Here is a 16,022-nt window from a genome sequence, read left to right on the forward strand (position 1 = left end):
CCAACCCTTATTTAAATTAAGAATAAAGCCTCCATCCAGCTCTGACCAAACCAAACAACACAAACACATGTTACTCGAACGTTGACATTTACAAACACTAAACATCCAAGGCGTGTGCTTAGCACGTCGTCGTTTACACCCTCTCTTTCTTCTCTTGAACAATTTTCTCTCTCTCTCTCCTTTGTTACCTAACTTTGATTCCTTTCTTTGTCTCTTCAATCCCTCAAAAAAACCCTTTTTTACTCACTTTTTTCTATTTTGATTTCTGGGTTTTAATTATAACATCAGCGCAAGAGGTATGGCATCTTAAAGTTTCTTGCTTTCTTTCGGTTTTTTAGATCCTTGTTTTTGACGTTTTTTCTGGCATTGTTTGGTGTTTTGCTTTATTTCATTATAATTGAGATTTGTTGATTCCAGAGGGTTAATGGTTTGCTAAAGTTCGATAATTTAGAGGTTTAAAGAAAAAAAACTTTAATGGGGTTTTCTGGAAGTCAAATGGGTTTCATTTTTTTCCGGGTAAAGACAGTTCGATAAATCTTAAACTCTGTAGCTCTTGTAATAAAAAGCTTTGTGTAGTGATCTGTTGAGATATTAGATGATGTCCGGTTTTATTTAGTTGTATTCTTTTTTTAAGAGTTATGTTCAGTTTTTATAATTGTTGGTATATAATTGAAACTGTACCTGTGTGTTAATGATGCTTGTCTCTTTGTTAAAGTTTAGATTTTGATAGCTAGAACTTCTGATTTGATGAATTGTTTGTGTTTACTGGGCATATGATCTCACGCTTTGCAATCAAAATCTTGTGTGTGTTTCTTCAGTTTCTGAGATTGGTTTTACAATCTTGATCGGTGGTTGGTATGATTCAGAGTTGTGGTCAATTTTTATTCTTAACGTTGTTTTGAGAGTTTGATTTCATGTTTGGAAGTTTATCATTTCATGTTCATAAGATGATGAAGGCATTTATCTTTATGCTCTTTCCTCTTTTTGTGCAGGTAATCTTGATTTCTGATAAAGATGGACTTTTTCTTCAGAGGTCTAAGTGAGGATCCCGCACCTTCTCAGCTAGACATCCATAGGTGTCCCTTTCTGAGAAACATTAATGAGCCCACTAGTTTTTCCCTTTCCTCATCCATGCCTTTCCCAATGCCTGTAAGTTTTCTATTTTTGCTCAGTTTTGCTTAAATATAAGCTTCTTCATCTCAATTAGGTATTGGTTCAGGTGTTGCCTCATTTATTATACCTTGTGCATTTCCTGAGACCCGGAAAACTGTATTGTTGCTCGGAGCTTGCCTGGCCTAGTATGAAACCAATAGATTCTGAACCTGGGCTTGCATCTCACCTGTTACTTAATCCGATGTTTTGTCCATTGCACCTTTGAAATTGGTTAATTGGAATGGAACATGCGACTAAAATTTTGATCAATCTTTTCGCTAGGTGCGCATGGGTAAGGGTCCAATTTTTGAAGATGGTCCCAATTTTGACATGGCTTTTAGGCTATTCCATGGACATGATGGAGTAGTCCCACTTTCTGAAAGATCTTTATCAAATGCTGAGAAAGTAGAACCTCAACTCGCTGTACCCAAATTCAATCCTTTAGCTGCAAAGGCAGCCACCATCAGTCTTTCATCCTTTGGAGCTGGGGGACCCTTCAGTTTTGATGCGTTTTCTAAGAAGTGGAATAATCAGAAGAAAAACTCCAATTCATCCAAGAAAGGGTCGTCTTCACAGGTAAATAAATGTTGATTTCTAGACTGTTGCATATATGATGAAAAACAAATTTGGAACTTTAAATTGTGTCTCAGCTCTCCCCTTTTGACAAATTTTTATGATGATGTTTCAGGGAGGACAATCTAATCATGAGGCATTGAGCAATGAGTGGCTGCAAACTGGAAACTGCCCTATTGCGAAATCTTATCGGGCAGTTAGCAGTGTCTTGCCACTTGTAGCTAAGGTTCTGAAACCCCCTCCAGGCATGAACATCAAGTGCCCACCTGCAGTGATTGCAGCCAGAGCAGCTATATCACGAACTTCCTTTGCAAAGAATCTCCGGCCACAACCCTTGCCCGCAAAAATACTTGTGATTGGGATTTTGGGTATGGCAGCAAATGTTCCTTTAGGAATATGGAGGGAACACACCAAAAAATTTTCGCCATCTTGGTTTGCTGCTGTCCATGCTGCAGTTCCATTCATAGCCATGCTTAGGAAATCCATATTGATGCCAAAGTCAGCCATGGCACTTACCATTGGAGCATCTATATTAGGACAGGTTATTGGATCTAGGGCAGAGCGATACCGGCTGAAGGCAGTAGCTGCCAAGAGAATGCCTCTTGCCGAAACACCTGCCAGTAGCTCCAGTCAGTTGCAAGTTGTTGCTGTTAAGAGTGGACATTGCGGCGCTCTAGTGGAATATCCAGTTTCCCTTCAGATGGCAGGGAATTCCTCTTCAGCAGCAGATGTGTTCTGTTAATTCTTCTGTCTTGGCACTTAATTGTTTACCCCATCTTTGTGCTTTTACATTATTGTAATTTGTGTCCAACAAGGGGTGGTTGCCTGCTCCTTGTTTTTCCATGATTGTCGCTGTTTTCCTTTCCTGTAAAGACCTGATTCCGGCAATTGAAGAAATAAAAGATAATAAATCATGAGTGATTTATTTATTTATTATTCAGGCAATTCTCTGTCCTGACAAATATCTTGGAATGCTTGATACTTGAGATCTTGTCATCTTTCCAACAAATAGGAATTTTTCTGTGCGTATTAAAACTTAAAAAAGTGACCGAATAAGATAGCAATGCATTATTATGAATAAATCATTCAAAATTGCGATAACTAATTTTTCCATGCTCAACCTATCATTCAACATCTGTGAGATCCACGTTTCATTGCTTGTCACTTTTTCCCTATCTCCATAAGCCATCTAGGGAATTTTCAACAAAATCCTGCTGAGATATCCAAATGGCCCTCTCTTTTCTTAGTGGCAATCGTCCATGGGAGCAGGTCAACTAATTTGCTTGAACCCAGAACACTAGTTTATGTTGGATTTTAGTACTTTGAGCTGCAGTTTGTTCTTGACGAACGAATGACCTGGTCCCTGTTTGTGTTCAACATTCCATTGTGTAGGGTTTGTGGGGTGCCTGTTTTGACACTAATGCTTTTGTCGAGTCTTCAAATCCTGATCAATTGCAAGATAATTACTTTTTTCCTCAAAAAATCAAACCACACAAGTCTAAACTCCACTGATAAAAAAAAATATATATATATATATATATATATATATATATATATATATATATATTCAAAACTCACTTGACACTACTTACATGTCCACCTGTTAAAAAGAATTACGAGGAAGTTGGTCAATAGGCTATTAAGAATTTTGAAATTCATGGATGTTAAAACACTTTTGACAGTGGTAAAACTAAAACTACTCCAAAACAAATAACCACCACATTAACTAAAGGGGTGAGAGCCATAGTGACGTACAGAAAAAATGGGAAGCATATCACCACTTTACTCATAGTCTTGAGAAAATGGTGAGTTTTTCACTTTATTTTTGGTGATGTACTGTACTGTTGAGTAATTCTTTGAAATGGGTTTTTGTTTTTGGTTACAGATAAGAATTGATGGTGAAGTTGTTAAAGAGCCCTATACAATCCTTGGGTAGATTTCTGTTAAAAACCAAATAAAAGAATTTCATGTGTATTTTTTGTGTAGAAAGGGATCATGATTTTTTAGGGATGGTTCGGAATTGGCCTATCATAGGCTCCGTGGAGAGAGCCTGATGCGCCTTGCTTCAAGTTTCATGTGAAGGTGATGATCAGATTGCTTTGAACGAGCTGTCCGGTCTTCAAGGTTTAATGCAACTCTAGTGGAGGGAAAGCAAGGACATCTCTTCCCTAGCAAGCCAAGGATCACATCCTGTTCATCACCTTCATCAGGTTAGCTACTGGTGCTGAATAAATGAATGACTAAATTTTGGAAATGTGCACGTGATAATTGCACTCTTTTTCCAATTTCATTAGTCAGTCAGGAGGAAGCTTTGCTTATGAGGACTACTTTACACTACTACATTGCATTGATATGAAAATAAGAAATGCTGACAAGCGAAGACCTGGCATAATTTTCTTCTGTTCTGCTTTAACTGAAGAAACGGTTCTTGACATAATAGTGTGACAGCCAATGTCATGGTTGTAAACCAGAATATATTTTGCTGATAAAACGTATTCGATTCCCTCATGTATAGCAATACCAACATGGAGCAGAGAATAAAATGGAAGATTTCAAAGATATACCTAGCACTAGTGAATGGGATACTGAATCAGGATAGGTAACACCTTGGCTCAACCACTGTCTTTTGCTTCCTTTTCTGTTTGTGGCATTTGTAATCTTCTGGTTATGCTGTGATTTCTTCTTTGGTTGGCAATGATTATTTTGTGTTTATAATGCTGACAACTTGAAGAACCATCTGTATCCAGTGGTTGTTTGTTTTTCTCAATCACGCCATTCCTTGCAAATAACTTTTCATGATAAGAATCAGGATAGGTAACAATGCGTTTCCCTGGAGTGGCCAAAGGGCTGTGTGTTGCTTCACCCTCAGGTTCATTAAATCTTTCCCTTCTCTAAATAAAATTTATGTTTTTTTTCTCCTCTCAATAACTCCTAGTTACTGCATAAATTCAATACTATATAAAAATTTTTTAGTTGTGTTTTCTAGTCTCCTGAAGTGTCCTCGCCTTTGAATGTTTGTTATTCCACTATTTGCTGTCAAGATCCTCCTTTTCTATTTTGAATGTATTTCTGATCATGTTTAGGTTTCGCTAATGGTCAAGCCAGGATAATCATCTTTGAGCAAAGTTGAAGTCCATGAGAGAGATGCACAAGGAAACCACACATTGGTCCAGGTATTCTGCACGCTTCACTTTGTACATTTTGAATGTCTTAGCGCACATATGCAGTAGCTTTCTCTGATTCAACATCTGAAGAAATGGAGGGAAAGTAGTGGAACATCATTTAACTTTTTTTCTGAACTTTCAAGTACTTGTTAATATGTTTTAACAGGCTGAGATTGAATCAGGACGCCCACGCCAGATTTGCCTTCACTCTTTCATAGGGCATCCTTTGCTGGGTAGACCTTAGTGTGGATAGGTTTTTACTGTGTATTTGAATGAAGTCTACACCCTTGTCAACATTCAGAAGGCAATTGATATGGGAATGAAAGCTGTTTATCGCTACAGAGTGTTTATTATGGTTCATTAATTGCTAATTCGATATGTGCTGAGGTTAAAAGAACTTATGAATTAAATGAATTCCTTGATCAAGGATAAAAAAATGTAGGAGCCAAGCCCTACTACAAAGCTATATATAATAGTTACTAGATCAAACCAGACCCCAGTTGTAACATATATCAAACAGAGTTAAAAGGGCTGCATAGAAAAAATAAAAAAAACAAAAAAAAAACAGAAACAGAGCCTTTTGCTGAATCATTAACAATTCATTGCATCGCAGAGTAAAAGTTTTCATACTCTTTTCCCCTCTTAGGATAGTGGGCTTTCACAGACAGATATAATAAAAGACACCAATGCAAGATTTCCAGGAGATGTTAAGCTAAGATGGACAAGAGATCACTGCGAGATAATTTTTATAAGATACACTAAAAAACAAGAAAAGAAGCTGTTTTTTTATAAAAAAAACTTTGGTGATTTTGTGCTACACAAAGCTTCATGATCGGCTATAAAATTTGCTCAACTATTCTTTAAGCAATTCTAGGTGATACTCTGCTGCAATTTTTAAGATGCAAGAGGCTTGATGTTCCCTTTCTTCAGTTATTTCTTCCTTGGTTAACTGCAAGAAATATAAATTACAGCACCTATCCCATCCATTTTACGCGCACAGGCTGAAGCCAAAGAAGTGATGAATGTCGCTACCTCTTTCCTGCCGCGGTTTGAGCAGGGGTTGAACGCGGGTGTTCTTAAGCAATAAGATTTTACCGTGTTCAAGTTTTTTTCTCTTTCTTTTACACAAGGTAAACGTTTACACGATACTTAACCTTTCAAGTCTCAAAACCCATTAGTTGAGCGTTCCTGATTCTAAAAGGAAACAGGATAAATTTGCAGAGTTCTGTTGATGTGCATGAAGGGGTCAATTGTCTCCAAGATTAGGTTTTTGAAAGCAGGGGGGTGGCTTCCGATGTCGCCCTACCCAACAACAAATTATTTTTGCATTTTCCATCAAATACAACAAATAGCTGCAATAATACAGACACCTAAAATAACTTTACCAAAAAGATGGGACTGAGAAACCGTCTAATGCCCTAACATTCCATTGAAAATACAGGAACTATGATACAAAGCGCGGCAAAGGAAGAATTTGCCACTGAGGACGTCCTAAAGATGCCCTCTTAACACTCCTACTACCTGCCTATGTCCCCCTTACCTCTCCAAGATTCTTCTTCTCTGAAGACAATTCCACTTTGCCCACCATACTGATCAGCTTTGGCATAGTGCCGTTTAATGGCTGCCACAGGATCTGAAACACCTGTGCAAGCTCCCCCAACAAGAATCCCCCCTCTTCCAACAACATTCACCCCTGCCATCCCCCTTGTTTGCTGCCCATTCAGTCTTTGCATCTCAGCTAATATAACCTCCCGCTGCTTCATATCTACAGTAAATGACGGCACTCCAGTGCTGTCATGGCTTCTGTACATTTGATAGTCCACCACTCCATTGCTCCCAGTTATTTCCCTTGAAGGAAAAACAGAAATGCCATTCAGATTACACTCGTTACTCTTGACAGCAGCTTGCAATGTCTGCTGGGGCATTTTGGATGATGACACATGGTAATTGCTAAATGCAGCAGGATACTTGACCAGTAAAGTAGCAGAATCAGGCATAGATGGAAACCCAGTCTGTATTCTGTTCCCATCCCAGAAACCATAGCTTCTCATGGGAACATTCTCCAGGCCAGGCTGATTATTAGGATCACACTTCAAGAGAGTCATGTTACCCTCTGTAGGGTGATGGCCAGTAAATTTAAAAGTTGAGGACTTGCTTGTTGGTTTAAGATGCTGGGCCTCTTTTTCACCATTCTCACGAGCACTAGAATTCTGCTTTTGCAAGGGGTTACTGAGTATTTTACCAAACAGTTTAACATCACCATTCCTACATGGCTTTTCCACATCTGATGACCTCCGTGAATGATCTCTCAGATGATCACTTCCACGTCCACGCCGTTGGGATATGAATGGAAGCTCAGGCACTGAATGCTGAGCTTTCAAACTGCTACACTTTTGAAGATAGCACTCCTGAGCTTCAGACTGACTGGTGACATTCTTTTCTGAGTTTGGAAGGCTTTGAGCTCCAGAAAGAAGCCTACCAGAAATAACCCCATTCATCTCTTTCTTTGTAGGAATTTGCAGTGAATAACCCCGGGGGATCTGGGAGGATTCATTATGGTTCAACAAAGGATGATCCGACAGATGCTGGAAGTAATCATCTCCACTAACAGATATTTTACCCTGCTTATCCCTACTGCTCTCCTGAAGTGTATCCTGTTTGTGCCTTTTCTCAAATTGGATGACAGCAGAATCTTGTAAGATGGAATTTGTTAAAGCAAGATTATTTTCCTGTGGCAATGAGATGACAGGAGGCTTTTCCACAGATTCTAACTGGACAGAGACTTGATGCATATTTTCTAAACTACAGCTGAATTCTGAACAGGAATCCATATGTACAGGATGGTGTGAAGCATTGCTGGTTGAATCTTGCATCAAGCCACTTGGACTACCCAAACTATTTTCAGGTAAAAAAAGTTCTTGCTCTGTAAAACCATTTTGCAATCCATTACCAGAGACCTCAGCTACACCTTTCAACTCAACTGCAGTACTTGCATTGGATGTGCTGACATCAACTGCACCTACAACAGACAGTGATTCGACAACAGAAACAACCTTGTCAGCTACTTGATCTCTTTCAGATTCTGCATTAGCTGATGCAATCAACATTTTCTGGGCCTGTACAGGCTCTGACTGATGAACAGTATTCACGAATTTGCTGTCAACATTGAAAGCTAGATCAGCACTCTGCCCTGCCTCAGATGGATCAGAAACCATTTCATCTACAACCCTGGAATCATTCTTATCTAATATCCCACATGCATTATTGCCTTCAGTTCCATTCAGGTCCTCATGCAATCCTATCATCTCCTCTGCATCAGATTCATCATGCTCTGTATTCATGATGGACGATGGCAAGTCCTCATCAATCTTAGAGTCCAACTTATCACTACAGATAGCTGATCCAGTCTCCATGGCACAAGCATCTTCAGTGTCACTCCCACCTCCATTTGCATTATCGCTAACTGGTGTCCTGGACTTTCTGGGTCCAGGATGCATCAAATCCAGTCCAAGACACTTCCGGGCCTTGCTAAAAAACACCTTGCACTGGTCTCTAGTTCTTGTCCTGACAACTTGGGAGATCATTGCAAAATCCTTGCCATAAGATGACACAGCTTGTATAAAGATGGACTTTTCCTCATCTGTCCAATCAGTAGGATCCATCTCCCCACAACTCTCATCTGAGCAGGTTTCTTCATCAAAATTCTCCATAACATCAGATATCAAAGGTGCTTTTGCAACAGAATCCACCTTTTGGCACTTCTGTTCTCGATAGCCCTCCATGAGATCAACAGAAGTAGTAATACAAGAACCCATGGCCTCTGAGGACAGTGAACCCAAGACATCAGCAGCAACAGTCTCTCTTTCATTCCCAAGAACATCAAAACTGCTTGATCTTTCTAAAATACCATCATCACCTTCTGTTATTTTAGAATTACGATAGCCTCTGGAAAAGATTCTCCCAGAGCACAACTGCTGACTGTTCATAGCATGGTCAGCATCAGCTGCAATCCGTGAAGCCACACCCAAAATATCAAGCGAAGCAGCGTTCAATTCACGATTCCATTTCGTACTTGATGCCATCAAGTAGTTAGTAGAAGATTTAGTTTGCTTACTCTTCTTGGTTTTTTCAAAACAATCAGATTTGTGATTTTTGTAGTAGAATTCAACACAGTCTGCAGTTGACTTGTGATCAAGAAAGGAAGCAATTTTTCGGAAATCCTTCCCAAACGTTGCTAGCTTATGCATGAAAATTTCTTTCTCATCAGAAGTCCAGGGATTGATCATAGCTCTTTCCTTCTCAACAGCATAAGGATCTTCAACCAATCCATTACTAGAGATAAACCGTGATCCCATCTTCTCTTTCTTGTCCAAAATTAGAGCTGGCATTTTCAAAGCATTCCTGTATGGCTTGACCTGAGAATCTGAAAGCAGCTTGCTTGTGAAGTTGAGGATCTCTGTTGTAGGGACCAGGCTCAAATTTCCAGCTGCAATATTCAAACAAAAATTATAATTCAAGAGAATTCAACAACATAAATCTTAAAATTTAAGAGTACCATTAAGAATCATTTTTATCATATTTTGAACTCACAATACACTAAGCACGCAAGTAAAATCCTCAAAGTTCCAAAATTAACTTTGGTTTGGTTTAGACCGATAAAGGACATTGGGGTGGAGGATTTTTCTCCAAAATACAGAGTTGGTCAACTCTGGAAAATTACATTTTCAAAACATATATAACAAAAGTGGAGGAAGGGAGACAGGAATCAAATGATACTACTTGCCCACATCTGCACCATAATAATTACAGTAACCATATCCTAAAAACAGAACAGATGTAATGTCACAAATTTGGCTTAGATCACTGTAACCAAACTTTTTATAGCAAGAGAAGAATGACTATTATCTCCCCTGACCAAAAATAACCTAAACTCACACTTGATAATTTATATGCTACCAGGGCGAAGAAAAATTTAGTTGAACCCCCTTTCTGATAAGAAGAACAATGGAGCCGTATCCATTTTGACATAAAATGTAAAGGTCATTTACATGTATGCCATAAAAACCTGAATTACACCATAGTCCAATGACATAAAAACCTGAGTTACAACACAGTTTAACAATTAGACATCAAAATCTATAAAATCCTATCCAGTCTATAAGATTGGAGCTACATAGTGCCCCATGGATGAAGTTACCCAAATATACAAATACTTGCATGTGATTCTCGCAGTGTCCAGACAATTGCTATTTGTTTGATCATCAGGTGCCAAGGTCATAAGAGATCCAATTTCACCTATGCACTATCCATACAGTTCAAGAGAACTCTAGACCACCACCAATGAAATGTTCACAGAGCATTTGTGATCCAAATCTTCTCAAGCAGACATTTGGTCACTCAGTACATGCAAAAGCTCTCCGCAACAACAATTACCAGTCAAGAATGAGTCACAAATCCTCCACAGTAGAACTGGTGCCAGGAAGGATGTCATGCAAAAATATTCGTTCTAAAACTTAATTTCATTAATAAATAACTCCTGTTTTATGCATAAGGCAAGTACTCAAGTTTTATTTTCATTCATAATCCAATGACGACAATACTCCAGTTCCATGTGTTCTAACATGTAACTAATTTATACAAAAAATCAGGGAGTCCAATATCCAGATCCACTTGAGATGGAGTATCGCAAATAAACTCACAATTAAACACATCGTTTCTAGCCAACAAACCTCTTAGAGGGCATCTGACTTTGTGGCACAAAACAGGAAAGTCATTGGCACAAATACAAGGACAGTTCTCAAATGATGGATTTCCAACCCCCTAACAACGGACACAAGGAACAATAGCATGTTTGTAAAGATTCATTGTGTGGTACAGAAACAGAACAATATTATAAGCTGGTAGCAATGTGCTTTATTATCACTTCATCATATGGAAAATTAAAGGTCCCCTTGCAGATCTGTTAGCTTAACATTTTCTAGCCAGAATGGTGCCAGACCTGCACAGCAACCTATGGTGGTTCCAAGTAATCAAAGAATAAGGCACCTTTTTTTTCCAATTTACTAACATGATAACAAGTTTAATCAGTAAAACTACAGCAACTTATAAAGAAAGAGTCAAACAAAATTAGTAGCCTTACCAGGAGAAGAGAATCGAGCACGAATAGAAGAACGATGTTTTTGATACCCAATATGAGTTGTCCGCAAGCTTGGTTCCCATTTCTTCTGAGACTTCGCAGGATACTTCCTTAAAGAAGGCAGTCGCATTTCTTCCTTCCACAGATGCTGAAAAGCTTTAAACTTAAGGGTTACAGCTGTCTCCTTAAATCTTAATAGCCGTTTCTTTTTAGCAATTTTTTCCACAACTAAGTCACCACTCTGCCAAGAGGATCCATTGGTAACACACGAAAAATCAAACTTACACTGATCACTAGGAAATAACTTATTGAATACTTCAGATGCTCCACTAGCAGATTCTTTATTAGAAGCCAGTATTAAACTACATAAATTATCTTCTCCATTTGTTTCTGAAATCACATCACCAGAAGAAATTACATCATCTTTGCATGCAAATACACCAGTCTCTTCATCATCAGCACGGGGAACTGGGCCTTTCAAGTCCATCCTTGCAGACTGAATACCATCAAAATCATTTTCCAAGGCAACGGTCGATGAATCTATCCTCACCAAGCAAACTGGTTCAACAAGCTTAGATGTAGCAGTTCCAGGACTATCAATATCATCATCCTTAACATCACCATGAACTTCCAGCCCACCATTGCAAAGAGAAACCTTCTCCACAATTCCATCCCCACGTGATGCAACTTGCAAGGGAGAAGGTCGAGGGACACTGTTAGAGGCCACCCCCTGTACACTACAAGGTTTTACATCACTCACAAACAGAGGACTGGATGCTGCAGGCCAGGGACACCTGCTTCCATATTCAAATTTCATGGACTTAAGTTCATTTTCAAGAGAATCAATTTCAGATTCCGTCAATTCCAATGCCTTTGAAATGTCACTTTTCCATACAAGTACCTTATTCATTGCAGTAGACCTCACAAAACCAGAGTCCATAGAACTTGGATCATCAGACTGAAGCAATTCAGCAAGGGAAGATCCCAGATTAGCTATAGAACTAACATCCATCTTCTCTAAATTAAAAGATAATCCCTCAATATGGCTTTGAGAACCAACACTAGGTGAACCACATAAGTTACTAGCAATGTTATCAGCATTTGTTGACTTCAGAAAAGTTTTCTCCTCTAAACCTGTAATATAGGCAAAAATTAAAATCCTTAACGGCAAAAAAAAGAGAAAATAAGATATAATAACTTCATGAAAATAGACAGTGCCTAGCATGGCAGTCTGAAACATTGTTCTTAAAGAGAAGAATAGTATTTTGGAGTAAAATCAAACTTTGTATTGATGGAAGAAGATCTAGAAAGGTCATCTAAAATTCCTCTGGAAGAAATTGGCAATGCAATTTTCTTACACCAAAATATGATTATGAGAGTAGTTTAGGTCATCAGGCAGGAAGAACTAGAAGAGGATGCCACAAATTTTCCTCAATATGAGTAATGAGTCCTTGCGACATAGCAATTCACTATTCTAATTGCATACATTATTGGTGATACTCCCAGTACTAGGCGTCAACTAATCAACCAAATAATAGCAGCAATAACAGAGACAATTAAATGAAAAATACCAGCATATCACTTAAGTTTAAGAGCCATGTGAATGTGCCAGACTTCCATGTCATATCGACAACTTAGAAGAAATAACTAAATACAATAGCTTAACAGAAAAATTACAAAGAAACGAACAAGTACCTGGTGAGGAACTACAAGCAACGGAGGAAGGCGTTGCAGGAGATGCACAATCTGAAAAGCCCATAACTCTGGGGCTCTTGTCAGCCAAGTTTGAAGTTTGAAAATGAATGGACTCCATGTTACTAGCGGAAACGGCAGCTCCATCTTTGTTCTCACTTGCATCTGGGCCTTCAACTTTCTTCTTCTCATACTTTGCCAGCCCCTCACCCCATCCAAGGCGCGCCTTTTTCCTAGAAGAAATCTCTTCAGATAGTGCTACAGAAGTAACGCGGGCTGCAACATCCACTGATGGAGATTGAACTGGAGTGGCATTCTTTGGCTGCAACTCAGTCTTTCCTTCATTTGAATCTACACCCCCAAGGCTCTTCGAGCTACTTGAATGACTGAAACCAGACCCTCGGGAAGACAAGCTTCCAGAGCGTGTCCATTTAAGAGGCCTCCAATCAAGTGGGATCTCTCTATCACCTCTTTGGCCTGTGCCCGAACCAACGACACCACCCATCTTATTATTATCGTCTTGGTCTTTCAATTGATGCTGATCCCATGAGTTAACAAAGTCAGAATGAGCAGGATGAGAGGGAGGATACATTAGCATTTCATCAACTGACCTCTGATCATTATTCACATCATGCTGCCTCCCAGGCATATTCGGAGACCCATTGATCATTTCCCATGAATGACCACCTCTCCAATCTCTCTGGCTGACATACCCCCTATTTTCCCTATTGTTCCGGCCATATCTTCCATCTCCACGCGAAAACGGCCGGCAATTCTCATCTTCCAGCATCTTGTCACTCAACCTATAAGGTGACAACACATGACCAGATTCTTCAGCAAGCATGTGCCAACCACCCTGCTTACCATGACCTTCACATGACATTTGAAGGGAAAAAACACATAATTAACACAAGCAAAGTATATATTTTCACCACGAAAAAAAAAGAATAAATGAACTTTGAAAAGAAAACAAGTACCCCGAAGCAAAAAAGTTCTGATCTAGCAAACCAATAATCAAAAGACGAACATAACAAATTCTAATAACCAAAAAACCCACCAGGTCAGATTTTGTTCAGTAAAAACTAAAATAAGAAACAACAAAATACAAAAAGAAAAATTAGAACACTGCAAAGGCAATCACCTCAACACCTACGAATTTATTCACTAGAAAAGGAAAAGTACCTAAAATCAAAGCAATAGCCTACTGCCTCTAATTCCAAAGAAAACCTAAGTTAAATCTCTTCTAAAAAGTAAACTGCAGACAGCAGCATACAATTAAAAAGAACAACATTTGAGAAATTAACACCTGTCAGGAACCAATTCCACGATGAAATTGAATTCATTTCTGATAGTAAAACTGAGAAAAATGATTTTGAATTCAAATGCTCTGAATGGAATGATACTGATGCAATTGAATTCTATAGATCTTTTTTCATTGTTTAAATTAAACAATAAATAAATAAGATTGGAATTTAACCATATTACCCTTAGAGTCTAAGATAAACAAACGTTGGTTTCTTGGACTAGAGATTTCAGTTCTAAACTGGCCTCTTAGTTCCTTCTTCTACATGTGGGTAGATAAGAACAAAAGTTTCTTATTGTCAAAAAGAGGGGGGACAAGAACAATGGTTTCTCTTTATTCATGAACTCTGCCCATCCTTTCTCTCCGTGTTTTCTTCTTCTCAGTTTCCTTTACCCTGTCTCATCTTATCTCTTAAATCGCTTCCTTTTCTATCTTTTTTTGCTCCCTTCAATTGTGGGTGCCTTTTGATGCATACAAGGAGGTCGATCAGTGTAATTGAGTTTTGCTATTACCATGATGAGAGGCTGTTCCACTTTATGGTTGAAATGTGGTTTCTTCTCATGCTTTATTTTGACCAATGGGTCAGTGCTTAGCTGGTGATATTCATTGGGAAAACAAGTCTTGGTTGGTGGTTGAAAAAATTGCAGGACAAGGGCTTCGAAACAGCTAGGTTTTGGTGAGCTTTGCAACGGTGATAATGAATTATCATTGAATAGCACCTATAGGTGCGATTTCAAACCGCACGATGGAAATCAATTCTGAAATCAATTATTTGATTCCAAAAATATTTAATTTTAAAATAGATGAAATGAAATCAATTCTTGTCAAACCCTAATGTTCCAAATAGCTTGTAAAAGAAACAAAGAAAACTCACCAGGAGGCCTGCGAAAGTCGTGGGGACCCCAACGATTGAAATCGCGAGGGGATCCATAATTATTCGCGGAAGAAAAAGGAAATTCCCTCCATCGCGGCGTAGACCCGCCACCAAAAGAAGAAGACGTCGACTCTGACCTCTCGTGCTTCCTCTCCTTAAAGAAGTCCTTCCGATCCCACGGCAATGGCTCTGGCGGCATCGAAACTAACAAAACAAAAACCCTAACCCTAGTCTAATCCACCTATATCACATGCGCCGCCAATTCTTTTCCACCTGCGCCGCACCAAACGCAATTCCTTTGAAAAAAGATCGAAAAATCTGCTGCACTAGCAGCTTCACGAAACAGCCGAGTAGAATCCACGGCACCTAGATTAGCCTAAGAAAATAGATATTTTTTACTATTGTGACTATTATTATGTTATTATTAGAATTATGTGCAAGTCCAAAAAAAGCACCAAATCCATTGTGTTACCAACTAATAATTCGATTAAAGATGGAGAAATTTACAAAAAAATATATTTAAAAAAGATTAAACGCACCTGAGAGGAGAGGGTTGAAATTTGATTGGCAGTTGGTGAGAGTTAGGGTTTTGGATCGAAAGAGATAGTAGAGTGCAATGATTCCATGGAGATTTTGGATTAGAACCTTCCTGCTGCTATTTGGTTGCAGAAATAAAATCTGTGGTAGAAAAGAAGAGAGGAGAAGAGAAAAAATTTTTCCTTTTTTGTGTGTAACGATAAGGGACAAAGAGAGCCTTGAGAGAGAGAAAGAGAGAGAGGAGGGAGAGTGGCACCCGTATCTCAACGGCGCTATTAAACCCTAATTCATTCTTCTCTCGCGTCCGCTATTAAAATAAATATTTCGGGAGTAATTTTTGTTTATCAATATTTTTTTTTCTTGTATGGTATTTTTTTAGCCAGTTGTTTTTTTAATCATAAACAGCAGTAAATAAATTCTCTCCCATAGATTTTGAGCAAGCCCTCGATTTCTTGCGTTCAAAGAAATAAGTGCTTTTAGATTTTAACTCTAATAATGAAAGAGTTAAAAAAAAAAAACCTTTTTAATCCCTAAACTCAAGGTTAAATTATGTTTTACATAGTATTATTAAAAACATATTAGATACTTCAA

At 38.6% G+C, this 16,022-nt stretch overlaps 2 protein-coding genes and 1 long non-coding RNA gene across 6 annotated transcripts; 2 read left to right on the forward strand and 1 right to left on the reverse strand.

The window, feature by feature from the left end:
- Positions 1–38: 38 nt before the first annotated feature.
- Positions 39–2,661, forward strand: LOC7495097 (uncharacterized). The gene is made up of 4 exons (XM_002315255.4): positions 39–296; positions 993–1,149; positions 1,435–1,728; positions 1,841–2,661. The coding sequence occupies exons 2-4, from the start codon at positions 1,015–1,017 to the stop codon at positions 2,465–2,467; spliced, it is 1,056 nt and encodes a 351-aa protein (XP_002315291.1). The 5' UTR covers positions 39–296; positions 993–1,014; the 3' UTR covers positions 2,468–2,661.
- A 676-nt stretch (positions 2,662–3,337) lies between these two features.
- Positions 3,338–5,271, forward strand: LOC127905808 (uncharacterized). Its single transcript, XR_008060223.1, has 3 exons — positions 3,338–4,594; positions 4,831–4,898; positions 5,056–5,271. It is a non-coding gene; the product is annotated as an uncharacterized LOC127905808 (long non-coding RNA).
- Positions 5,272–6,156: 885 nt separating this feature from the next.
- On the reverse strand, positions 6,157–15,712 carry LOC7468404 (uncharacterized). 4 transcript variants are annotated; one of them, XM_002316318.4, is made up of 5 exons: positions 15,434–15,691; positions 14,895–15,167; positions 12,721–13,587; positions 11,029–12,159; positions 6,157–9,375 (listed from the first exon to the last, which is right to left on the reverse strand). In XM_002316318.4, exons 2-5 carry the CDS (start codon positions 15,091–15,093, stop codon positions 6,407–6,409), a joined length of 5,166 nt encoding a protein of 1,721 aa, XP_002316354.3. In that variant the 5' UTR covers positions 15,094–15,167; positions 15,434–15,691; the 3' UTR covers positions 6,157–6,406. The 4 variants fall into 4 exon arrangements, with proteins under 4 accessions (XP_002316354.3, XP_024466716.2, XP_024466718.2 ...); XM_024610948.2 differs by having other exon boundaries at positions 14,895–15,270; XM_024610950.2 differs by lacking the exon at positions 14,895–15,167 and having other exon boundaries at positions 15,434–15,712.
- Between the last annotated feature and the right edge of the window lie 310 nt (positions 15,713–16,022).

Source organism: Populus trichocarpa, chromosome 10 (genome assembly GCF_000002775.5).
Source record: "Populus trichocarpa isolate Nisqually-1 chromosome 10, P.trichocarpa_v4.1, whole genome shotgun sequence".
NCBI lineage: Eukaryota > Viridiplantae > Streptophyta > Magnoliopsida > Malpighiales > Salicaceae > Populus > Populus trichocarpa.

What these genes read in the sequence shown, in the direction of transcription:
- LOC7495097 (XM_002315255.4), top strand. Translation starts at nt 1,015, where the DNA reads ATGGACTTTTTCTTCAGAGGTCTAAGTGAGGATCCCGCACCTTCTCAG. An exon ending in CCATGCCTTTCCCAATGCCT is followed by an intron (nt 1,150 to 1,434) that starts GTAAGTTTTCTA and finishes TCTTTTCGCTAG; the next exon opens with GTGCGCATGGGTAAGGGTCC. An exon ending in AGAAAGGGTCGTCTTCACAG is followed by an intron (nt 1,729 to 1,840) that starts GTAAATAAATGT and finishes ATGATGTTTCAG; the next exon opens with GGAGGACAATCTAATCATGA.
- LOC7468404 (XM_002316318.4), bottom strand. Translation starts at nt 15,093, where the DNA reads ATGCCGCCAGAGCCATTGCCGTGGGATCGGAAGGACTTCTTTAAGGAG. An exon ending in TGCTTGTAGTTCCTCACCAG is followed by an intron (nt 12,160 to 12,720) that starts GTACTTGTTCGT and finishes CCTATATTACAG; the next exon opens with GTTTAGAGGAGAAAACTTTT. An exon ending in TGCTCGATTCTCTTCTCCTG is followed by an intron (nt 9,376 to 11,028) that starts GTAAGGCTACTA and finishes TGAATATTGCAG; the next exon opens with CTGGAAATTTGAGCCTGGTC.